At 38.8% G+C, this 25,881-nt stretch overlaps 1 protein-coding gene and 3 long non-coding RNA genes across 16 annotated transcripts in view; 2 read left to right on the top strand and 2 right to left on the bottom strand.

Moving 5' to 3' along the window:
- EMB (embigin) overlaps nucleotides 1-1,526 on the bottom strand; it is a 26,194-nt gene extending 24,668 nt beyond the window's left edge. For 2 of the 8 annotated variants that reach the window (XR_015281194.1, XM_023944645.2), the window contains exon 1: nucleotides 566-951. Coding sequence is in view for 5 of the 8 variants with exons in the window: in XM_023944645.2 (XP_023800413.1) it covers nucleotides 566-653 (88 nt within the window). In the remaining 3 variants the exon portion in view is untranslated. Of the gene's footprint in view, nucleotides 1-159; nucleotides 1,015-1,040 lie in introns of those variants that run through there. The other 6 variants (XM_086869953.1, XM_086869952.1, XM_086869955.1 and 3 more) reach the window with 5 other exon arrangements.
- Nucleotides 225-25,881, top strand: LOC111941502 (uncharacterized). Of its 6 annotated transcripts, XR_015281197.1 has the most exons (13): nucleotides 225-1,020; nucleotides 5,819-5,992; nucleotides 6,726-6,898; nucleotides 8,235-8,330; nucleotides 12,212-12,288; nucleotides 14,323-14,442; nucleotides 14,586-15,176; nucleotides 15,666-15,759; nucleotides 15,896-16,281; nucleotides 16,998-17,197; nucleotides 18,311-18,442; nucleotides 18,810-18,929; nucleotides 25,418-25,881. It is a non-coding gene; the product is annotated as an uncharacterized LOC111941502 (long non-coding RNA). The 6 variants fall into 6 exon arrangements; XR_015281200.1 differs by lacking the exons at nucleotides 14,323-14,442; nucleotides 14,586-15,176; nucleotides 16,998-17,197 and having other exon boundaries at nucleotides 18,810-18,906; XR_015281198.1 differs by lacking the exons at nucleotides 14,323-14,442; nucleotides 14,586-15,176; nucleotides 16,998-17,197.
- On the top strand, nucleotides 20,220-24,144 carry LOC147648534 (uncharacterized). Its single transcript, XR_015281202.1, has 2 exons — nucleotides 20,220-21,593; nucleotides 21,711-24,144. It is a non-coding gene; the product is annotated as an uncharacterized LOC147648534 (long non-coding RNA).
- LOC147648533 (uncharacterized) lies at nucleotides 21,130-24,432 on the bottom strand. The gene is made up of 2 exons (XR_015281203.1): nucleotides 21,709-24,432; nucleotides 21,130-21,591 (listed from the first exon to the last, which is right to left on the bottom strand). It is a non-coding gene; the product is annotated as an uncharacterized LOC147648533 (long non-coding RNA).

Here is a 25,881-nt window from a genome sequence, read left to right as displayed (position 1 = left end):
AAAAACACAATGCAAAATCCCAAGGAGCACCCCTCATAACCCATTAGGCACATTCGTATCTCAGTAATGTGATCTGAAGAGGGGTTTGCGGAGTTTTTTTCCAGCATTTAAACGCTTTACGCAGTGAGGACCGGACAGAAAAAAGACACAACACCACACCTTCCCAGTCCTGCCCCTGTGATCTAATTAACCCTTCCATAAGTAAGGGAGAAGGTGCTGAGGCTACAGGACGGCTGATCACCGATGCGGCTCTCCCCATCTGCCACCGCCCACCACCTCGGTGCGGGGGCATAGCGAGAGCGGAGCCCCGCTGTCCCACGAGAACCCCGAGCACTGAGGGAGGCAGGGGCGCCGGGCAGAATCGGAGCCGTTGAGAAAAAGAAACGCCTCAGCTGCTCCCACAGGCAAAGCCGCCGTGCCTGGGCAGCGCTACGTTCCCCCAAGTCGGCGGGATGCTGCGGAGCAAGGAGGACTTTGCTCCCGTACAGTGCTCCAGTCCACCTCGCACCGGCCCGCCGGACACAGAGGGCGGAGGGGGCCCGGCCCGGGGAGAGTTTACATTTACCTGCAGGGTTCCCGCCCGAGACGCTGGTGCCAAGAAGCAGTAGCAGCAGCAGGCGCCCCAGGCACCACTCGGAGAAGGTTGAAGGCATGGTGCCCCCGCCGCGCTCCCCTGGCTCGGCCCAGATCCGCACCCCGCGGGTTTCACCACCTGAGGAAGCCCCAAGCGGGCCGGAGCGGCTCTGCGGGAAACCTTACCACTCCAGCAACGACAAGGACAAAATGCAAAGCAAAGCTGCCCCAAATTCACTGGGAGTTAAAAAAAAGGCCAAAAGGCCGCGGAGGAGGCGTTGGGGCCACAACCGTTCCCCTCTGTAGGAGGATGTGCTCAGCGGCGGGCCCGCCGCGCTTTAAGTGGCGGAGGAAGGGCGGGGGCGCGCACCGGTGGCTAATTGGACCGAGGCCTTATCGCCTCAGCCGCCCGAGAGACCCTCAGGCACCGGGAGGCTGACCGGGCAGGTAGGGGCACAGGGACTTACTTTTGGCCCCGAAGGGGTAGTGGCTGCAGGGCCACCTGGGCAGGAGCACCCCTCGGCGGCAAACGGCTCCGGCAGGTCTTGCCCAGGAAAGGTTGCCTGAGGCAGAGCCTGTGTGTCCCTGCCCTTTGGCTGGCAATCTTATGGAGAGCCCAGCTTCAAGGGTCAGTGGCTCCAGGACAGCTGGGTTATACTGTATGGGACTTGCAACTCTTTTGCATCCCTTTTTCTAAATCTCCCAGCTTGTGCAGCAGTGCCCAGGGAGCATCATTTCTAGCAAAAGCTCCTCAGGTTTTTGATTATAGCTAAGTAAAACTGTTTGCGCTTTTTTTTTTCTGTATACGTGTGTGCTTACCTAGTAAACCTACTCATCTGTATGCATATATTAATATATGTGCATTATATGCATTTCTGTTTGTTGCTTGGTAAATAACAATTCTGACAGTGCAAAATGGACTCTAGCAAGGTGGCATTCTCTGAAAGAATAACTTCGTGATGGGGTACTTCCTGGTTCTTCCTTCTTGTCAGCTTCAGCTTATGCAGAGGTTGTCTAAGAGGTTTGTATCAATGATACAAAAAGGTCACTGTAAAAAAGCCCTTACATCGTTTTAGCTCGCTATGCTAACAGAGCTGTAGAATTTTATGCAGAGTACATGTCCATTGTGATGACTTTACAGCACCAGACATGTTCATGCTTCCGTCCATATTTTCCAATACCAATACAGTGATCTTCAGGATAAAATTTTCATTCATAAAAACTCCCAGTAAATACAACTAATGGCAAAAGAGTAGGAACAGGACTGTTTTGTTAGGCCCTTTGCTGTGTGTTCCTGAGTACTAACAATGCAATGTGCTGTGAGGAGAGATTGAACCTCCCCATGTTTGTTAATCTGCCAGCCTGCTAAAACTGCACAGAGTGATGGAATTCAGAGAGAGAATCCAATTCAGATAAAGCTGTTTAGGAATGGTAGATGATCTTAAGTTTTTAATAGGAAAAAATTGGCTGGCACCTGAAAGCTGTTTTATCTGAACCAGTTAGGACTGAAGAGACTTATCTCTTGGTAGCGGGGGAGGGTGAGGGATAGGAGAGGAGAGAGAGGAGAAGGAGAGGCAGAGAAGTGTCAACCACGTAAAGATATGAAAGGACTGGCTTGTAGTTCCAGTTAGCTCTCCTTGGAATTGGTGAAAACTTTATATTCACTTTTTTTAGTGGTTGGTTATGCAGTATCTTTTGGTAAGACAGATTTTATCCAGCTGCAGCCAACATGGATTGGTTGGTAGAACTGTGTGACTAAATACTGGCAGCTGGCACAAATGGATTTGCTGGGACAGTCCCATCTAGGACCTAGCTGTAGCTTTGCCAGCTCTTGCTCAATGGAAACTGCAGAGGTTCTGATGGAGACAATTTGTTTTGAGCGACTTAGTGCTTAGTCCTGTGTAGGACTGTCTTCTCTTTTTCACCAAGTTAACTTTGGAGAGCAGTCAGAATACGTGATGAACATCTTTGCAGGATTCCATCTCAGCTATTGTCATCTCCTAATGGTACATCCCACACTTAATGCTCAATTGAAAGAAAGCAATTATTAAACGGCTGCTGAGGGAAATATGTTTTCCTATACTCATGGTATGAGATACAGAAGGCACAAATGGAACAGTATGAAATGTAAAAAGAAAGGCAAAGGCAGGAGGAAGGATGGCAGAATGAAGGCAAAAAAGAAGCAGAGTTTAGAGGAAACCAAACAGCCCTTTAAGGGTTTCCATGCTCCAGAGTTCACCTTAGCATTATAATATGCTAGATTACTTCTTAAGAACTATAGCTATAGTTAGGTAAAATCATTCAAAGAATGAGAGGTTTCAGAAATCATAAGGTTAGTGATAACAGTGATAAAATAGAATATTTGGGATGTTAAAAAAAATCAACTATTAGCTTGCATTTGGAAACATTGTCTGTTGACTAATTGGGAAAAGTGTTTAAATTTTACATACCAAGTCTAATCTCTTCCATTTATTAATCTCCAGCATATTTTCCTCTTCTCTCACTTCCACAGAGACACTTACATGGTAGTTTCTTGGCAAATATGACTATTGTTTTAGAACAAGAATTCATATGTTGCATCATACTCTGGCTTATAAAAAAACTTATATTTTATAAAACCTCTGATACGTTTATTCAGGTGATTCAGGAGGATCTTTGCTGAAATTTTACATGACAAAAAGAAAGTAAATGAGACTGAATACTGTTATATGTTGATTATTGGCTGAATAAAAATGGGGATTTTAATTTGTAATTATAATTAAAAATTGTAATTTTTATAGCTCCTTTCCACTAACAACCAAATCCTGTGTTCTCAAAGCCCAGTCTTAGGCATTCATTTATTTAGTTAAAACAGTAAAATAACCAGAGGACATATGTGATCCAGCAGTTTTGTTGGCTGGAGGTTTGCTTTTTATAAAATCAGTTCAGATTTTGAAAAGGTGACTAGTGTGTATCTGAGAAGAGCTTTGAAAAAGAAGGAAAGGTCTGAAAACCATTTAAGGTGAAAGTTGACTTCAAGGGAGGGTGCTTAGCAGCTTTCAATATCTGAAGCTGAATCATCAAGACCTTATCAGGCTAGATTTTTCTTTTTTTTGGGGTATGAAATTTTTAATTCTAAAAGCATGAAAAGAAACATGCTTTCTTAAAATAGGAGTAAATTTCTAGTAAATAGGAGACACAATGTAGAAGTACTTTAGAAATAAGTTTTGCAAGCTATCAAGGAAATAATTTTGAACGGCCAGGAGATAATGTTGCTGAACAGTGAATCACTATCAAAAGAATGTCCTGAAATAGTTGTTATGCAACACATGAATTGGGGAATGAGTTCTCCATTCTGTGGTAACAGTCAGGTTATAATAAAATTTTTAGAAAACAATGCAAAATGTGCATGTTTCCGAGAGCCAAAGTAATATACTGAGTACCAGTACAAGACTACAGACCCAAATTTTATTGTCTCTGGCAAACATTTATCTTTTGCTTGTTCACTTTTAAGGATTTAACTAAACAGAAGTCTTGTCTGGATTTAAAATTACAGGCCAAGTTATGCAATCTGCATATTCTGCAGTTGCTTTCTCTGCACTGTCTGCATCCTGCTGAGTGGCTGTAAATCCAAATATCTTCTGCTACCTCCTTGAGGACAATTTGCAAGATTAAGCATATAATCTCTATTGAGAATTATCAAATGTTAAATGTTGTGTTCTAAGATCAGAGGTGTATATGAAACAAAAATTGTGGCTATAGTGCTTTAGGATCATATGTTTTGAAAATCTTAGGTTTCTGCCAGTACCAGTTATTGAGATTGTCAGTGCTGAATATCAATACTGTCAATACTCAGTTGTTACTGTGAGGGGTTGCAGATTATGCAGTAAAGGTTTTTTTCACATGGCAAGCACACCATCATAAGGAACTGATATCCAAACATTCAAGCAAGATTTTTGGCAAAGAATTTCTTCGGCCCACTAGTCCCCTGCTTTCTGATATCTGAACAAAATCAATTTTTTAAATGGAAAGTATAATGAAAAAACAGTACTTTGTTGAAAACACAATTTAAATTGCAGCCTTATGTACAGACAAGAAATGTCTACAATCTGTTAGTTTAATGTAGAATTAAAGTTCACTGTGATACAAATGGATACCACCTCATCACAGCGTTTGCTTTGCAAGCTGTGTTTCAAAATTTGCAGAAGATATTTTAAATGATTCAAACAGGATCAGACTTCAAGGGAGGAAGGGAGGCAGTATCCTTCATTGCAGTAATATACTTGTAAAAGTAAGGCAGCCTCTGATCTGAATACAATTTAAGAACAGTTACTCTAAATCTGAATGCAAATGGAGAACAATTACTGTGATTGTAATTATGATGAAGGCATACAGGCGAGTCTCACCTATGGCTTTAATATCAACATGGAGATCATCTTTGATGAATATTTTTTACAAATTCTCCATTTTTTCTAACCTTTCCGACTTTTAAAAACAGCCTCTTTTTTGGCAACAATAAAAAGTCATGGGAATTTTATATATAATATTAATTATAAATGAAAGTATCCTCTATTCTGCTGCAGTAGTTGCCCAATTATTACTAATAAGTAGAAGCACTAAATTGTCTGAAGAACCAGGCCTTACTTATGTAATTACATTTGGGATACTTGGGGCTCCTACTCTGGAATGATCAATGTATCAGAATGCTTTCTGTTTCTTGTGGGTATGGTGACAGAGTGTAGACTTTTTCTCATCCAAATTATGTGTTTTATGGTTTTCCTGGATGGGGGGGGGGGTTTGTAGTTTGTTTGGGGTTTTTTTTGGGTAGTTGATAGAAACTTGGTTTCATCATTTTTTTAATTTTTTTTTTTTTTTTTAATTTGGAAATATGTTTGTCATTTTGAAGATAAAACCTGAAGACAAGGCAGCATAAAATAAGTAGCAAACAGCATAAGCCTTCCCTGGTGGAGGAAAGCAATCAAGTTAAATTCCGCTCCATTTATTTATGAGCAAACTTTAGTAAACTTTAGAAAGTCTGACAGCATCCTTTTACATTGAGCATTTTTTTTCCTTTAGTCATTATGTATTACTTTAGAAGGGGAAAATAGGGCTTCAGTGGAAAAAAAAAAAGTGAAGAAAGCTATGTAACTAAAAGTGCTATTTGTATTTCCAAACCCCTTTAAACCGCTTTTATTAGTCTTTTGCCATTTAATTCTTCTGTCTCTTAAATGAAAGCTAAAGGTTTTGTTTTTTTTGCTAATGACAGGACTCCTACTCCCAGTGAGGGAGCAGAAATAAGAAAGATGAAAAAGGTTGCAAAAGCCATAAGACAATCTTCAGCACTTTTACTAACTGCAGAGCCATCACAACCGAAAACAGAACTGAAGTGGAAGGAACTATGCCATCATTTGATCACATTAAAACTTTGCAGAAGGCAAAGGTAAGATATGCCCCTGTCCTCATCAGCACAGAGGCAGAGACCTCAGTCTGTGTGTATTGGACATACCTAACAGTAGAGGATCATCTGAATGAATGTGCATATTCACTCTCCTAAATTTTAAGAATACATACTCATACTGGTAGAGCAACACCATCTAAGACAGTAGAAACAAATGTACCCTAGAATTTCCACATTATGGGAACATATCCATGCTTATTGTACCATACTCTTCCTGTTAAAGAGAAAATTCAGTTTTGACGCTTACTGAGAATGATAATTCAGTTAGTTTTTAATTCACCCAAATTCAACATTTATGTAACAGAATGCAGAACTATTTAAATACTCATTGAAATGATACATACTTAGAACTGAATCCCTTAGAACTTTAATTAAAAAGAAGTATGTTGGTTCAGGGAGAGGTGGGCTTGGATAATTATCTTCATGTGTGAAAGAAAGCACTGTTTTAACATAGAACAGTGTGCAAACATTTCTAGTTCTTTGCATATGGAAGGGCTGTTTTCCAGTCTGCAAATATTTTGTTTGGAGAAGTGGAAAATATCAGGCAGGAGAGTTCAGAGGCCATCTGAGGCCAATATTAAGCCATCTGAGCTTTAATACTAAGGAAATTAACAAGGAAATTATTGCCTGTTGTCATAAGAGTGATTATAAAGACTCAGGTTTTGCATGCCAGGAATCTGTGGAATACTTATTTTTCCCTTGTTTTCTTTTTCAGGCAGACTATGCATCATAATCTTACTGTTTTTCTGGTGCCTAAAGTGATATGCATGCTGTAGTTCTGCATGGGAATAATTTTCATCCAGAGGTGTAAACCACTTCATTAGAAGCATCCAGTGGGATGAATTAGAGGAGCTCCTGTGCTAAGTCATCTTTTATCTTTTTAATCCTGTAAGTGCATAAATTTTATTTGACACTGGTAATAATAGAGTTAAAGTGGCTTTTTCAGCTGAGATTATGTCACACCAGAGTTCAAAGATGAACTTCTGAGTGTGACTTTTTAACAGCAGATTTGTTCTGCAAGGCATTTCCACAAAAGATTCATCAGGGTTATATTACAACTTGGGTAATACTTCCAGAAGCAAAGCACATACATATATATTTTTAAAAGTGGAAGTATCCTAAAATGTATTGGTGTATAGAATGTAGATTTCAAAGTGAAAAAGAATAATAAGTAGTTTTTAATTTTAGATGTTATTCAGCAATTGGCAATGTATTTCCAAATACTTCTCGTCTTGATAAGTTGTGGGAGGATTAAACAAAGATAACTTACTCTAATTGAATTTTACCTTACAATATAAATTTAATTAAAAAATTATTAATGAAGAGAAGAATGTGCACAGCATATCCATAGTGAAAAATCTACAGAGGTAATATAAATTTCTCCAACAATAACTGATAGCAACTTACCCTGGCTGATCTATGAATTTTATTTCTGGTTTTGTAAACCTCAGAAATACCAGGGGGAATGAAAGGCATATTTTCATTTTTTGTTGATCCAGTTTCCTCTGTAGTGTGTTTTACCTTCTTTTGGTTGTGAGAGTTACTGGAACCAATACTTAATTGTATTGTAGCATTTAAATATCTAGTGTCAGAATTAATTTACTGTAATTATTGAATTTTGATTGATTTACCCACAAATTAGAGTTAGCACTACTAAGACCGTGTTTTATAAGAAAAAAATAATTTCATTTGGTTTTTAAATAACTCGTATAAGAAGAACAATAATTTGTATCTCACAGTGGTAGGGCTTTAGAAAACATACTGCTAAGGGTTGCTTAGTTATTTGCTGGAACATTATGTTTCAGATAAAAATGTTAAACATTCTACTTAGAGGATATTGGGTCTGATTATTTTATTTATTTATTTTATTTATTAATTCTGATTATTAAGTTTGCTTGTATTTCTGAGTTGGACTCAGGTCTGTCTGAGGGAAAGGTGATCTCTCCATGTGGATCCTATTCCCATGCTTTGCAACATTTAATGTGTTTTTCCTTACATCAGCCTCGTGGGTACTGTTAAGTCTAGTGAAACACAAAGTGGCTCACCCGAAATAACCCAGGAAAAGAGCTACATTTAACTATTCTTTTTTCTATTTTTTTCTGCCCCATGCCATGTTCTTTTTGATTCCAAGGATAAAGCTGAGTAGGTAGGAAAGGCTACTTAGGGTGCACTGGAAAAGTCAGAGGCATTCCCTGATGACCTTTATTACTCTTCCTTCTTTTAGGAGAGAGCAAACCTTGCCCTTTGTACAGACAGCATGTTTGGACTTGGCTTGGGAAGAATGAGAGTTGCAGTCTCTAGCACACAGTGCAGATAGCAGGTGAGCATCTGAGGCAGCAGACAGCTCTGTGAACACAGTAATTTTGATGAAAACAAATGTTTAAGCACTTCTATGCATCGGCATTGTTGTAAATTAGATTCCAAGTATGACTGACCTGAAAACCGCTGTTCGTGTTTTTTTAATCCTCTAGGACTTCTGCAAAGGATTTGATTGGAGATCTTTAGGGGCTTCATGGTTACAGATCTCCTTGATTTGTAGCTAGTGTATCAACTACAAAACTGCTTTCCTTTTAAGGCAAAGCTTCTTACAGAGGTGTCTTTTCTAGGTTTATGAAAAATTTTGTCCAGCTTTACTGTAAAAGTGGTGTGCTCATTTCTACATTTGAACTGTCTTGGCATTTTCAAACCAGAAATAAAATTTCAGTTATAGTTGTATTGATACACACTCCTTTTAAACATGCTTGAGAGTTTCATAAAATTATTTCAAGATTCCCATAAAGTTGTAAAGACAAAGCTTATTAATTCTAAATTACATTGGGTCATTTTCTTCTCTCAGTTATACACTCTTGAGGATAGCGGAGCTTCACTAGGATGATGCATCAAGCCAGGGGCAGTGCAGGTGTTAATTACGTTTTTAAAAATAATAATTAAATAGTTCTTATTTCACACAGAGACCATGAACTCCATGCAGTAAATTAATTGAATTTAGGAATAGGAAAATAAGAGAATAAATCTGGATTGCAAAGACACTGACAGAAATCTGTGACTAGAGTGGCTGGAAAATAAATTATACTGCATATCACTGTTTCATTTAATCTTGATAAGGGAGGTTGGACTAGATGTCCTTTTAAAATTCTCTTCCAACCCAACCCATTCTATGATGATTCTATACAGGCATGGGACAAGCTGCCTGCATTATCTAGTACTTATCAGTTTTATCAGTGCGTAATTCATCACTATTTCTACAACTCCTTTACAGCCTTATCCTTGAACAGTGAAAAACAGTTCTCAGGCAGTTTTCATGAGAGTGCACTAATTTTTCCAGCTGTTGTGTACTGCAGAAATAGCTCTGCCCACTGAAACCCTGTGAATCATGTATTTCCTTCCAAGTAGGAAAAGAAAAATGGCCCATCCATTGCCCATGAAGACCTTTGCACTATTTAACAGATCCTCAAAGCATGTGTGATGTCTGAGGCAGAAGCAGTACAGGTGTTATTACTGGAGAAACAGCAAACCTTGCAAGGGAAGGGCACCTCTATTTGGGATTGTAATAAGGAATATTTTCTAGTCCATGAGACACTTAGTTTTATCCTATTGGCTGAATGAGTGATGAGTATGCTGGTTTTGACTGCAATAAAGTTGTTTTTTTTCACAGTAGCTGGTATAGGACTGTGTTTCAGATTTGCTGAAAATAGTACTGATAATACACAGATGTTTCGGTTACTACTGAGCAGTGCTCATGCATTAGTAAGGCCTTTTCTGCACCTCACCCCATCTCACCAGCCATCCTAGGGATGGCTGAACATCTGCTTGCCAATGGAAAGTGGTGAATGAATCTTTGTGTGCATGGCTTTTGCTTTGCCTATTAAACTGTTTTTATCTTGAGCCACAAGTTTTCTCACCTGTATTCCTCTGATTCACTCCCTCATTCTGCTGTTGGGGGAGGAATGAGTGAGTGGCTCTGTAGCTGAATTGCTAGCTGGGGTTAGACCACAACATGACCTTTCAGCTGCCTTTATTTCACTTCTTTTTTCTTTTTTTTTTCTTAATGAATCTCTTTTCAAGTACTTTTTTTTTTTTTTTACAACATGCTAAGTTGATACCGCAATAAAGGAGAATGTAAAAATCTAAAGATTTTCCTAAAACTCATACTGTGTAACACTCAAATAATCCACATTTGGAGATTTTCAGAAGAGAAACTTTTCAAAAGAGACAGGATCTTATAATGGCAACCTGAAGTCAACTGAAGCCAGAAGCATCACACTTTCCAATTCTTTGTCTGCCAAGTATGCAGCTTATCTGATTCACAGTATGACTGTCCACATTTAGTCCTAAACAGAAATCCTCTGTAGTTCACAAAAATTAAAATTCTGGGCATTTAAAAAAGGAAGCAAAGTACAAAAGGGAGATCTCTCACAAAAGGGCTGAATTTCTCTGGGAACTGAGCAAACATTTCTCCAGAAGATTTCTACTGAGAACAGAAGGGCTATCAAGTAGCACTTTTATGTTTCTTATTCAGATAAAGCCTTTGTTCAGTGTTTGCTAAATTTTCCCTCTTAGAACAGAAGCTAGTGAAGGCTTCTAAACTGTACATTTGTTTATTTCTCTCTTGGTGTTACCTATCTGCAATATCTTTGCCATTTTTTATGTGTGTGCATGTGAATATTATCTGAATGAACAAGTACACTCATCAGCTATAGTTTTTTATTGGAAAAGATGAGATAGGGAATGTGAATATCATCCTTAATGCTAAGTTTATACTGTGGTTTGGTTTTTTTATCACTTTTCCTCTTTATAGACCTAGAGGGAAAATGCTGTCTATGGAATACATTTAGAGCATGAGCTACAGGCACAAAAAATTGCCTTGTTGGAAATATGCACTATTTTTCACAGTTTGAAGTAGCAGTTTTACTGTCAGTAGGCACTGATTAGAGAGCAGGCAGGAATGTGCTTGGGGTCATAATGAACAGTGGTGTGTGATTTGCTGTCCTATTAGCAATGGTTGAGTCTTACCCAAAGTCCATGTACTTCTGGCATGGATGAACTTCGACTTGTGTGCAGACTTGGGTCTGTATCTGGAAAACAGTGTAGACATATCTAAACTAGTCACGTTTATATAAACCCCAGCTAGCCATGAATATTCAAATCAGGCTTAAATTGAAACAAAAATCCTTTATGCAATGCAAGATTAACTTTCTGAATGATAATGACAAATCATTAGTTTTCTTTCACAGATACCACTAAGTGCCCTGGGGCATAGCTCTGCAGGAAAGAAAACCTCCTTTTTTCAGGTTCTCCCTCATTATGTCTAGATAACTTCACTGATATACTGACATGCAAGCATGCAGGATTCAGTGATGAGAGAGTAGATGGGTGGTGGCAGCTGTTTTATTTTGGGAAGTAAGGTGATCTCAACTCACCTGGAACATAAATTGACCTTTATGACAGTCTTCCAATAAACATATTTTTAAATCAGTCTCTGTTTTTCAATTCAGCAAGCTCTGTTAAGCTAACAAATTTACATATCTGCAGTGAATCAGTGGTGGGTTAAATTTGTGTATAACAGAAATCACTGATGCATACTAAGAAAAAGCCTTCTCTTTCAAAGACATCCAAAAGTAACATATATCTTAAAATCATACAAAATCTGCCCTTCTCTGGGTTCTCACCAAATCCTGTTACAGATGTATTTTATTAGAAAATAAATTGGAAAATAAAATTGGAATTGTTTTGACTTTTTTCCACTTTGTGCTGTGCTTTATGTAGGGCGCAATTATGCTTTCTGGCTAAGCAGATTCATTTCTGAACCTCAGTTTTGTCTAATGACCTAGCAGAACATCCTAGTCATAGAATAACAGAAGCCTTTAGGTTGGAAAAGATCTCTGAGATCATTGAGTCCAATCCTTGACTGATCACTGCGTTGTCAACTGGGCTATGGCACTAGGTGACACTTCCAATCATTTGTTGAACAGCTCCAGGGATGATCACTCCTCCACTTCCCTGAGCAGTCCATTCCAATGTTTAATATCCCTCTCTGTAAAGAAATTTCTTCTGTCTCAGTTCCTTTTGATGTCCAAAACTGGCACACCATCTTGTTTCCTGTATTTATGACACAAATCCACATTGGAGAAAGGGTCTGCCTGCTTGGGATAAATTTATCTCCCCCTGATACTCATAAATTGTGTCTCTTCTGAATTTCAGCTCCAAACAATGTTACGTGCCTGATTTTAAACATCCCTACAGCAAGGCTGTGTTTGGACACCACTTACTACCAGCAGGTGAGGATCCAAGGCACTCGTAGCTAGTTGGTCCATGTGTAGTAGACACTGGGAACACATTTTAAAACTGTAGTTCCCTTGTTTGTATTTGTCTTTGAAACTGAAGAGAAATTCCTGGGACTACAGTGTATGGTACTATTTTAAACAGATGAGAATTTAATGGCATTATAATATATATATAATAATATATAATATATATAATAAGTAATGTGCTTTTTGTGTGTAGTTTTCAACCAGGTTTAGAATCCTAGTGTGTTTTGTTATTACACTGGACACTCATGTATTTACTCACTGCATCCTTTCATTCTAGAAGCCATCTTCCTCCAGAAACAGATTTTAAAGACATCCTTCTTCAAAAACAGATCAGCAGCCTATGCTAGTTTTATTTTTCTGAGCTATTTCTTCTTTTAGGTGGGACATGACTAAAAGTATTGCAGTTGTTTTTAAAAGTGCTTACATTATTCCTATACACTGCAATGTGCTTACACTCTACATACTGCAATAATGTTTTGGCAAAAAAGCTCAGAATGCAACAAGAATTTATAGTGCACTGTATAAATTGTATATAGTACAATATATACATTGTACTATATACAATTTATGGAATACTTTAATGAAAGAAACAGCATTCACTCATTGCTTAGATAAGCTCATTTTGACTGCTGACCTGTAAGACAAAGGGAGAGGTCCTCATTCTCTGGTGACACTAAAAAACTGTGTAGTTTGAAATTTAAAAACGTGTTCTTGATCCTTGCTGGAAGCTACTGTATGTTTGGGGTTTTTCTAAGATTTGTTGTTTTGGATTTTTTTTGTGTGGAACCACATTTACCACTGGTTGAGGTAAATCATACATTTAGTAAAAGGCCATAGTCATAACATCAGTATTCCTAGTAACTGAATCTTACTGACAATCATAGAATGGTTTGGGTTGGAAGGGACCTTACAGATCACGTAGTTCCAAACCTGCCATGGGCAGGGACAACTTGCTCTAGACCAAAGCCCTATCCAATCTGACCTTGAACACTTCCAGAGATAGGGAGTCCACAGCTTTTCTGTCCAATCTGTTCCAGTGCCTTCTCACTCTGAAAAAAATTTCTTCTTAATATCTGATCTGAACCTGCACTGTTTCAGTTTGAAGTCATTCACCCTTGTTCTGTCACTGCACACCCTTGTCAAAAGTCCCTCACCAGCTCTCTTGGATGTCCTCATCAGGAACTGAAAGACCACAGTAAGGTTTCCCCAGAACTTTCCATTCTCCAGGCTGAACAGCCCCAACTCTTGGCTTGTCTTCATAGCAGTGGGGCTCCAGCACACAGATAGCTTTGGTGGCTCTGCTCTGCTCTCACTCCAGCAGGTCTACATCATTTGTGTGCTGTGGATCTGAGTGGATGCAGTGCTCTGGGTGAGCACTTGAAAGGGCAGAGTAGAGAGGCAGAATCACCTCTCAGCCTACTGGCCACCCTGCTTTTGATGCAGCCTTGGTTGGTTTTCTGGCCTTTGAATGCACATTCCCTCTTGACAGAAATATGCAAGATGATGAACAACAGTCATAGGACTGTAGATCAAGAAGTATGAATGTTTTAATGTGGTCTGTGCAATTTTTTTCTGTTATCTCTGATAATGGCAACTCAGCTGTTGAAACTTATTCATCTTTCATGCCTATTATAGTAGGTTAGATGGTGACAGTGTTAGGTGAATTTAAAACATTTAGAAATATGAGAGAATGCTGAATACAGAATGTGGCAAGGAGTTCTTTTTGTTGCAGTCAATACAAAATGAAATGGCCTTAGAAACAATGCCTTGATTCCTCCTTATAAAGATTAAAGTGCATTATTTCAAACAGTGGAATGCTACAGTTAATCCTAGTATACCTACTTAAATTCTTCCCAGGACATTCCTGTAATCTGGTAATTAGTAAAGCAAAGCTTTAGTTATCTAATTGTAGTTGATAATTCCAGAGTTATAGTGATAGTGATAAATACATTTTGAAGAATTGAGGTGCAGGAGCTTTTGAGAGCTTTCATTTATTTTAAGGAGGAAAAAAATACAGAAGTCTGGGTCAGATGTTCAAAGTTTGTTTGGCATAGCACATTGAAGTTCTGGATGCCTCGTGTTGAATATGGCACCCATCAAAGAGGATATAGTGGGAAAAAAGTATAGAAAGGTAGGGAAACTATTTTTGGGAAAAAAATTTTTGTATATCTCAATATTTCTTGGTGTGCCTAATTATTTATTTCTTTCTCTCTTTTTTTTTTTTTTCCTATTTTTTTTCTTCCCTTCTTGCTGTGTCTGCCCAGGCCACCCTGAATTAAATGTTTTCCTTCTAGTAAGAGAAGTTGAGACTTGAGAAAATTGTTCGTTAGGGTGAGACTCATGTCTTTTTCTCCTGTTTTTGCTTCAACTATGTTCACTCTTTGTTTACAATCCAGTTGTTGTTTGAGATTTTGCCTCAATTGTTTATTTTGTAGAAGCAAGGAATTTATATACTCTTGCACATAAACACCTGCTCATCTATCATTATGCCAAATTCAGTACTACTGTCAGCAGTTTGCATATGTTTTTATGCTTGTAGCCTCTCATAATTTTTATCTTCTCAGGTCTTACATTCCCTCTCTCAGTAAGGGATTATCTATTCTTCTCTATTTCTCAGGTTTGTCATGAGACTCTTCAGAGCTTGGTTCTTTTAATAGAGTTCTTTCTGTCCTAGGTTCAAAAATACTTTTATTTTTGTTCCTATCTGGTTTTGTGAATTTTTTTCATTGTTTTGATATCTATGCTTGTACAGACACTTTAGTATATTTTCTTTTTAAGGAAAAAACCTAAAACAAATCTGCCTTTGTCTCTCCAGTATGCTACTTAAAATACATAACAGATATTGCATGCTCAAGGTAAGAGTTACTTATACCAACATCACAACTAAATTGCACTTTCTAAGTTTAAAATTAGAGCAGATACAGAGATGTGTCTTAGGGATTGACCCTGACCTGAGTTGGTTGATGAATGAGAAACAGTGAAATGACATCCTCTCAATGTTCAAACTGGGATGAAATCCCAAACTTGGATGGCACTTGGATCACCTCAGGCTCCATCCCATCCCAGAGGGGGTCTCTCCACCCCCTCTGAAGTAGCTTTCACATTTGTTACAGAATAATTAAAGATTAATTAGGTGACAAAGGCAGACTGAAAAGGGGCATGAATCTGTGGCCATGTGGTCACTGGGGAGTGACTGAAAATACTCTAAATCCCATTTAGGTACTTGGTTCAATAACAGTTATTGAAACAGCATCTGGTATCAATTTTTTTATTTAATTTCAAATTGAAAGTTTTAGACTTAAAGTGTTATCAGTAGCTCTCAACTCATGTGTTTCCTGTGATAGAAACATTTTTCAGCCATATGATGGGAAGCAGAAGAATCCCCTTTAGCAGGGGAAGATGCTGAGCCCATACCCCGAGGTGTTCAAGGCACTCTGGGTAAGTCCAGCACCCCTGAGTACTCCAGCCATTACATAAGCATTTAATCTAGTGACAGTCTAATTAATTACAGACCTTGAAATGTAGACCAAAAGAAGATCCTTGTGACATTAAATCCCTTTCATGTTCCTGCCAGCCCCTGAATCTCAGCTGTTGAACAGGGGCTTTGGCAGCGGTGGGGAGCACTGGAGGAGGAGAACCTGTAGCAGTATTTTCCACACCGGAGTGTCCTACCTGCTGATCCCTCACTGGCTCCTGGAACTCCCTGCAAGGCTGTCCCCCAGCTGTCTTGCTTGGAGCTAGTGTTAGCAGACTGGCTGCCCTTGGGAAGGGAGCTGGTTCTTAGCAGTGCTGAAATCCTACCCTGGAACACAGGAGAACACCAGGAGGGTTATGGTGCAGTCTGACTGGGGATGCTGAGCACCTCAGTGCCATCAAAATGAGCGTGTGATGCACAGAGCCCTTTTGAGTGATGCCTATCAAACGCACAGCCTGTGGCACTTGGTGGCATTTGACTGCAAGGTAAGCTGCCTGCTAAATGGTATTTTCAGGCTGAGTAGAAAATTCCTCTTTGAACGCCTACACCAAGGACCTCTGTCTTCCCTGAATCTGGCCCAGGTTTGTACTAGCTGTAGTTTGATTGTTACATACCTCCTAAGGGTTACACTTTCTCTAAAGGAATCACACACTAATTTAATCAGAAAATGTAATCTTCCATTGCCTCAATACAGGCAAACTCTTTTATTATTGTCACTGTGAACCTCCTCAAAACTGAAGCGCTTTTAAGTAGTTCAGTCTTTAAATATCCTCTTTTATTCTCATTCAAGAAAGTCTGGTTTTGATAACAGTCAAGGATTTTAGTTTTTTATTTCAGAAAAAAAAAAAAAAAGGTCCAAGGAGAAATATGGTAGTTTTTATTCGTTTAATTATGGGGGTATTTTCTAACATAGAACAGTGAAATCTGGCTAACAACATATAATTAAAGTAAAATAATTTTATCTTTGATTTTACTGTTTTAGTGATTCTTGAAGTAAAAATACACCTCTGTGTATGATTTTGCTCACCCACTACTTTTAAGCCTCAGTAAGAACTGCTCCTGTTGTACAATAATCAGCATTTTGCCTATATTTTTATGCATGCAATTTGTCATCAGTTTATGCCTCTTTAAGGCTTGGCTGCGATTTCTTAAAATGTCTGTTCTAGTTGTAGTGCTCAAAAATTACTTTTTCTTCCTGAAGCTCCTTGGTAAAAGACAGAAGAAAGCATAGTGGCAGAAGTATTATAAACTGAAGCAGATGGCATTTTGGTTTTGTAGAATATAATGAAGCTTGCACATAAAGTTAATTGTCCTATAACCAAGAACATTACTTGAACTATGATGAAAATCAACCAGGCATTTCCAGGAAGAAGGATTTTCACATAATTTTAATAAGTGTCAGTAAGTAACAATCAAATAAATAGAATAATTTCAGACTGGGAAGACTTGGGGAGGTCAACAAATAAGCTAATTCAAGGAGTTTGGCTGGCTGATGCTTTTGAAAATGATGACGGTGGCTATGTTTAAAATTCTCATTTAGACAGAAACTGTAATTCCATGTACTGAAACATCAAGATTAAGAGAAACATTGAATGGACTCATCCCCAGTCACTTCCTTTGGGAGCTGTCAGTAGCAGGATTAAATCAGAATTGACAAATATATCAAATGGTCATTTGAGAAGAGATTTGTTCATTGAAGTTGAAATAAGTTTTATCAATAAAAAAATGTAAATGTCTTTTCAGATCAAAAGGTAGTTTGAGTAAGGTGTTTTTAATGATCTCTAGCATAGTGTCAAGACTATTCTATTTGAATGGAGAAAAGTGCTTATGGTTCATTTTGGAGAAGAAATAAAATATGTGCTACTGTGACAGACTAAACAGTGGTGGTAAACTTATTACTTACCGTAATTTGCTGTAATTTTGGGAAGAAAAAAATGGTGTTAGATCTGAGCACTTCTGAACAGGCATCAGAGAATATTAATATATACTACAGAGACAAAATTAGTGTCTTTGATGTAAAACAAAAAGCATGCAAGATCCCCCTTGCTTGTTTTTACTTTTTTTTTTGTGTTTTTACTAGTCTCTGGACTGTCTTATCTCTTTCAGTCTTTCCCATTTTTTTTTCTGTCAACATATTCTTGGATTATAACTCTTTGCCATGGTATATATTTAAAATGTAGAATTTTTTTTATTCATTCATTGAGTGTGTGTTACTAAATTTTATGCAACATATACTGTGAACTTTATATAATATACAGAAAGAATTGTCAGCCATAAGTCTTGCATGTGCAAGGGGACAAAGTGTTCATATCTGATTATGCTGCCTTTCATCAGTATTAGTGGAACTCTTACTATAACCCAGTAGTGTGTAGTCTGCATATGCAGATGGCTCTTGATTCACTACAAAATAATTGTTTACAACAAACCTTTCTGCTTGGTTTTGCTTAAACTACAAGTGGTCATGTTTATGTTTTTTCAAATACTCAGGAGTGGTTTTTCATTTCCTCAATACAGAAAATAGCACTGAGTAGTAATGATCTAATTCAGAAAGAGGAAATCTCTAGTGCATATGAGATGTAAAGTAGTATTTGGAAGATAAATACATGATCTGGAACCTATACAGGGCGAAGAGGGGAGTTATCACATGTATGATTACAGATTTTTGAAAGATAATATACTTTTACCAAGGAAATGCTGTTGAACTAGAATATCAAAGTTAAACTATGACACCAACAGAGGAGAGCCAGACTCCATCTGGTCCTCCAGTGTCTGTGGGAGACTTTGCTTCCTTAATCTCAAAGCACAGATTTTGGCTGTAGCCATATAGGATATTTGTTGTTTCTTTCTCCAACAGTTCATCCAATGTATTTTCTGCCAGCCTGGACATTGTGTAATCACATCGTCTAGGCCCTTGTTTTACTGTAACTTCAGCTGAATGAACTTTATGCCTTTCAAAGGAAATCTGTCATTGCTTTTTGTTTCACTTCCCCCATTCCTGCTCCCACTGTTGAAGGAAACCTCTGCATGATGGAGATCGAATCTTCTGTATGATTGAAGCAGAGCTCACAGCCTGGCAGACAGCAGCAGCAGAAGAACGCATGGAGGTGAAGGTGTGCTATGGAGAAACAAACAGGTAGTCAGGGGACATCTCCAGCCCACAGCAGTAGGGAAGCTCATGACATTTGCAACAAGTCAGAAAGGGGGAATGGGTTTCAGAACAAAGGCATGCACTTTAGTAGGACAGGCAGCTTGCCTCCAGCTATAGAGAGAACAGCTAGGGGAGTCTACAGGAGCCTTATCTCTAGTTACTTACCCCCAACTCTGAGTGTTGCAACAATTTTTGTCATGTGCAAATGACAAACAGTTTTTGTCATTGCAAACATATTTTGTCATTACTTATAGCAGTGATCAGCATACTGTTGAGAGAGATGAGGGGATGCTTCTTGTCAGAAATTATCTAGAACTCAAGCTTCTGCTATAAAAGCACAGTTGCTTAGGGAAAAAAAAAAAGTGAGGCAACTTTTAAATTTAAACCAAATCATCAGTTTCTGCTGTCCACTTGGCTTATGTACCTACCACATTTCTTTTCTTGTTCACCTGTTGTGTTGAACCCCACACACTTACTTCCCAAACTCCTCAAGTACCCCCATATCTTAAAAGACTCCAAGAAAAAAAAAATTGTACCAATCAACCTGATGTACAGTCCTAGAACTGAAAGAATATGTACAGCCCAAAAGCAATTTTTAGCTTTCAAAAATAATGAATATAGAAGGCCTCAGATATCTAACTGAATATTTCTAATGACATACAATTAAAAGACTTTTACTCAGATATCTATTATTTGCTATGATCTCGAGACAGGTATCACAATGAGATTTAGCAAATCTTTTTACATTTAATGAATGGATGAAGTTATGAAGCACAAACTTTTCTACCAGTTACATCTGGATGTAAATGAGAAAGTAACCACAGAGAATAATTAGAGAAAGCTGAAAACAGCCACATAAAAAGTTTTATTCTTTGTGCTCACAATGTGAAGCTTGATGCCAATACACTATCTTTAGTGTTAAAAAATAATTCAGGATAATGTGGATAAATTGACTAAATCTATAGCTGAATATCACAGAGGTAAAAGAATGAGTACAAGTGTACAGGTCTCCACACTCATTTATTTCTGAAGTATTAGGAATGCTACATTACTTTCTTAAAATGTAATAAGGCCATAGGACAATACGTAATTTTAAAATGTGAAGAATTTAATGGGGCATATGCTACTAAAGAAATTTAGTTTCTGAACTTGTGATCAAATGCTTGTACAACAAGTAACTATGCCTCTTTTCTCCTGCAATATTTCTTCTGAAATTTTCTCTTCATAAATGGTGTTTAGAACAATTTATTGGATAGTGTCTCCACTCCTCTGTAGGCAGCAAGACAATTGAGGGATCGTCTTAACAATGTTTGCTTCTATGGATCATTGAAGTGGGAAGCTCACTGCTGGTACCTGATTAGGTGAGACAGTGACATTTGTTATTTCAGGCTGCAAGGAGGCTTGTCTTGAGGCTCTGTGCCCTCATAAACTGGAGCACACAGATCTATTCCCAGACTATCTGAAAAATAGAGACTGATGTTTACCTTGTGAGGATCATTCCTTCCTGGGTAGTTTGTGTCCTTTCCCACTTGGCAGCCTACCTATCTCCAGGTTCCAGCTGTTCTGATTACCTGTGTGTTAAGGAAATAACTGAGACAATTGCATCATGTTTTGTGGCCACCTGTTTTCTAAAATCTCACTTGGTAACGAGTTACTTTGTCATCACATCACATGTTTCAGCAGTACAGCTCAGCTAGTGTTTTTTAGGACTTCTGATGTGAAGTGACATGTTCTGTACTTGTAAACAAAGAAGGTCTATATTGTAGACCATAGTGTTTATGTTCTTGTGCAAAGGGTAGGTAGACTGCTTGGCTCTAATCAGTGTATTCATGATGACATTTGGACTTGGGAAATGTCATAATTTGACACTGGCCCAACACCAGGCACCCACGAGAGTTGCTCTCTCACCCTCCCCTGCCACAGCTGGGCAGAGGAGGGAGAAGGGAAAAAAAAAACTAGTGAAGGGTTCATGAGTGAGACAAGGACTGGGAGAAATATTTCAAAGGCAAAACAGGCTCAGCTTTAGTTGCAAAGTGAAATTTATTACTAACAGAATCAGAGGAGGATAATGAGAAGTAAAAGAAGCTCTTAAAACACCAGCCAACCCCTCTGTCTCTCCCAACAGTGCAGAGAAAATACAGGCATGGGAGTTTTGGTCAGTTCATCACCAAGATTTTCTTTGGCTGCTCCGGGAGAGGAGTCCTTCCTGTGAGGCTGTGGGGTCCCTCCCACAGGAGACAGTTCTCTGTGAACTTCCCTGGTGTGGGTCCACTCTCACGAGCAGCAGCCAAACCTCACCTGCTGCAAACATGAGTCCCTCCCATGGTCAGACAGTCCTCCCAAAACTGCTGTGATGTGTCTCTCTTCCCATGGGGTGCAGTCCCACGGACAGGCTGGGTCTTCCCACTGGGTCTTCCACTGGGTGTTCCACTGGATCACAGCCTCCTCCAGGCATCCACCTGCTCCAGTGTGGGCACCTCCCCCAGGGCTGCAGGTGGATCTCTGCAGCTCCCATGGATCCCTATGGGCTGTGGGTGAATCTCTGCATCTCCCATGGTTCCCCACAGGCTGTGGGTGGATCTCTCCATCTCCATGGATCTCCACAGGCTGTGGGTGAATCTCTGCATCTCCCATGGTTCCCCACAGGCTGTGGGTGAATCTCTGCATCTCCCATGGTTCCCCACAGGCTGTGGGTGAATCTCTGCATCTCCCATGGTTCCCCATGGGCTGTGGGTGAATCTCTGCATCTCCCATGGTTCCCCACAGGCTGTGGGTGGATCTCTGCATTCCGCTTGGATCCCCAGAGACTGCAGGGGCACAGCTGCTTCACCATGGTTTCACCACAGCTGCAGAGGAATCTCAGCTCCAGTGCCTGGAGCACCTCCTGCCCTTCCTTCTTCATTGACCTTGGTATCTCCATGTTGTTTTCCTCACATGTTCTCATCTCCTCCTCCTCTCTGACTAGAAGCTGAAACCTTGTGCCTTTGTTTTGATTTTCTTAAATGTCATCACAGAGATGTTACTAGCCTCTCTCATTGGCCCAGCTTTGTCCAGCAGCATGTCCTTCTTCAGAGCCATCAGGGTTTGACTCTGCTGGACATGGTGGAAGCTTCCAGCAGCTTCTCACTGGAAGCATCTTTGTGGTCTCCCTGCTACCAAAAACCAGGCCATATGAAACCAATACAGGAAACTTCTCAGGGTAGCTACAACTGATGGGTGCAGTTTTCTCTGGTCCTGTCCCCTCTCGTCAGTCAGCATGTTACTTGGTGTACAGTGTTGCAAAAAGCCATTTCAAGAGCTGATCTTGCTGAAAATAGCTTTTGATGTAAACTGGATTTTCAGTTTCATTTCCTACATCAGCTAACTGTTTGCAAAAGCTCAAATGGTACACATAGGCAAAGGTAGAAGGTAAGTGGACTGTGGAAGCTTGTGCTGAACCTGTGAAATTACATCATCGTTTCAGGGGAGGAAATAGGAGAAGGAAGAAACTGCTTTCTATAGGTATGTTGTAGTGGCTGTTGTTGACATTCACATAAAAATTCACATTCAAAGTTTAGTGTGGACTGTTTTTTTTCTTTTATCTCTTGATTCTATTTTTGCATTTGTTCTTCTGCTTGAGTGTATGCTTTTTGAATTTTACAGCAATTTTGATTGATCATGTTTTGACCTGCTTGATGTTCTAGTTCAAGGAACATGGCCTTGAGAATGCTAATGACTATGTCAATCAACAAATTTCTTCAAATTAAGGATTTTCAAACTCCAAAGGTGCTCTAATTATGCTTCATTTTCCTGGACATTGTTCTTATTTCTTCTTAGTAGAGTATCAGAGTATATGAACAATTGCTCTTTTTATCAAGTAACAGAAATGCCTTCTAAGGGAGATTTTGAAATTTTTATTCTGGTTAAATGCATGAATAGTTTATTTTTTCCCAGCAGAACATAATCTTCTCCTTCATTGAATAATGTGGCATGTGCATTCACTCCAGATACGGAAAAGTTGAACTGAGTTCCTTGCTCTTCAGGAGACACATTTTATGGTCCTGAACAGAGTGCCATAAATACACAGCTCTCAGATGGGTGCTTTTGCTCTGTGCTTGTAAAGTTGACTCTCTTTGTCTAAACCAAAACATTGAGCAAGGGCCTGGGGTCCTCCTGAGGGATTTCAAACAGTGGAGCTGAAGGTTCATTCCTTCTCTGTTCCAGTCAAGGCAGAAAGAAAACCACACCTGGCTTCTACCAAGTATTCTTGCTAGGAGCTGATGGAGTTTTCTAGAGTGGGGATCCTTTTTTGAAGCTATTTCACCTTCTGTAAAATATTTACATACATGTCAAGAGGCATTCCATAAACATGAGGCATTGATGTGAGGTCTCCCCAGGCCTTGTAATCCTGAATAAAAGGATGTTTCTTCATAGTGCAGTTTTATGAGCTTTAGTTTTTCTCAAATGAGTGTCCCAAAACAAAACTTCCTGTTTCAGGCTAAAAAGATCATTTTTTTGTTAAATGGACCAGAACTTCTCTATGTCCTATTTAATTCTCAAGAAGAGTTGACAAAAATAAGTTTAGCTTGATAAAATTTTTTTATTGATTCAACAGCAAAAGTCTCAGATGAAATGACCTCAGAATCCCAACATTGCCTTGACATTTTGATGAATATATGTATCACTTCTTCATTTAAACACCTTTCTGTGGGCATCTGTTGAGTACTATATTGCTTGAAAATAGTTCACTCTGATATTTTTAATAATTTACTCATGGTATGTTTTGTGATTATGCTACATAATACTATGTCTTTCTAGACCATGTAAACAGAAAATAATAATTTTTTGCCTCAATGTAAATGCTAATATTGGTACTGGAATTATCATGTCTGCCTACTGATATCCAAAACAACCATCCTGCTGAATATTTTCTAAGATAAGCAAGTGTAAGGGGTAGGATTATAGTCAGGGGAGGAATTTTTAAATGTCTCCATGAATATTTTTTCCTACTGTTTACTCAGCTCTGCTCTTGTGGCCATGCTTATTGAAATGTATAAATCAGACCTGAGTATTTTAGAAGTCTATCCATCTCTATTTCTCTTTAAGCATTCTCTTTTCAGTATGAAATACTGCACCAAGAGCTACATCTCTCTTGTTTACAGAATTCAGATAATTAGGTAGGAAGATGAAAAACTAATTTAATAAGGAAAAAAAAATAAAAGAGCTGATAATATTGAAATGTCCATAGTTGCATAAAAAGAAAATCACAAAGACAAGAAAAATAAGGTAAATCTCCTTATGTAACATTGTATCACTGTTCTGCACACCAGACCTCATGCAGCATATATAAAAAACTAAAAAAAAGACAATGATGAGCATATTAGTAATTAATTCAGGTGTATGTAAATGCATAAAGAAAATTTGTTGGCACATTATCAACTGATTATTTTGACCCTTGTAATATTTTACAAATGTATATGTTTTCAGGATTTGAAAGAAAAAGAAAAAATCAAACATAAAATGTTATATAAAAATATAAAACAACTGAAGTTTACATTTAGAAATAATTAATAATGACCTAGTATCAATTGTGGCTGCTTTTCTATACTATTCCTACATAACAAGAACAGTGTAATTGAGTTAGTGTGTTTAAACAAGTATATACTTTATGTTGTGAATATTACAAAAAATTGGTCTTATTCTACACAAGCTATAGCAGAAACACATTGTAAGCTCTGTAAAAAAACCTTATCAGTCACAAGGCAGCTCATCTATATTTTATAATATATTTAATCAGTGCTTATGGGTTTTAGATGGGACAAAGTAAAGACAAAGTTCAACCAAAACAGATGGAGTTACAAAAGAATTTGTAAAATGGGTTATTTCACTGCTGGCAGCCTAGGTCTCACTTCAGAGAAAGAATCAAAGCAGAACTGAGAAAGAAAAGGAAAGCTGAAAAGGTCACAGAAGATCTGAAAAACACACTTATTCCAGAAACCTTTTTTGCATGTTTTTCGTTGATACTTTTGTGGTTTTGAATTGATATGATACCCCTCTCTCTGAGCTAAGGTAGAGAAACTGCCTACAAGAGTGTATCTTTACTTTTAGGATATAACCTTGGTCTTACTGCATGTTTTGTGTATCAAGGAAGTAATGGAGCAGGTGGACACTGTGACTGCTACACCCATACACTGCTGTAGGCATTGCTTCATTAGTGGTCATACCATAGAATCATAGAATGGTTTGGGTTGGAAGAGACCTTAAAGCTCATCTAGTTCCACACCTTCCACTAGACCAGGTAGCTCAGATCCCTATCCAGCCTGGCCTTAAACACTTTCAAGGATGAGGCATCCACAGCTTCTCTTGGCAACCTGTGCCAGTACCTCAACCACCCTCACAGTAAACAGTTTCTTCCTAAAATCTAACATAAACCTGCTCTCTTTTTCCTGTCACTACATGCTCTTGTAAGTAGTCTCTTTCCATCTTTCTTGTAGGCTCCCTTCAGGTACTGGAAGGACACAATTAAGTCACCTTTCATCTTCAGGCTGAATATTCCCAATTCTCTCAGCTCTTCCTCATAGGAAAGAAGCTCCATCTCTTCAACCATCTTTGTGTTACTCTGAACTGGCTCCAGCAGCTCTATGTCCTTCCTGTGCAGGGACCCCAGCTCTGGATGCTCCAGCTGGGTCTCAGCAGAGCAGAGCAGAGGGGCAGAATCCCCTCCCTCCCCTGCTGCCCACGGGGCTCTGGATGCAGCCCAGGACACGTTTGGCTCTCTGGGCTGTGAGTGCCATGGCCAGGGCATGTCCAGCCTCTCACCCACAGCACCCCTAAGTCCTTCATATCCCAGCTTTCCAAATAGATATCAATATCTTTCCAAAGATATTGATGAATCTTTACAATAAACACTAAATAAATAAACAATAAACAATAAAAACTGTTTTGGAACCCTTTTCAA

The sequence above is a fragment of the Cyanistes caeruleus genome, chromosome Z (genome assembly GCF_971803275.1).
Source record: "Cyanistes caeruleus chromosome Z, bCyaCae1.hap1.1, whole genome shotgun sequence".
NCBI classification, from domain to species: domain Eukaryota; kingdom Metazoa; phylum Chordata; class Aves; order Passeriformes; family Paridae; genus Cyanistes; species Cyanistes caeruleus.
This window is presented reverse-complemented; position numbering and strand designations above follow the sequence as displayed.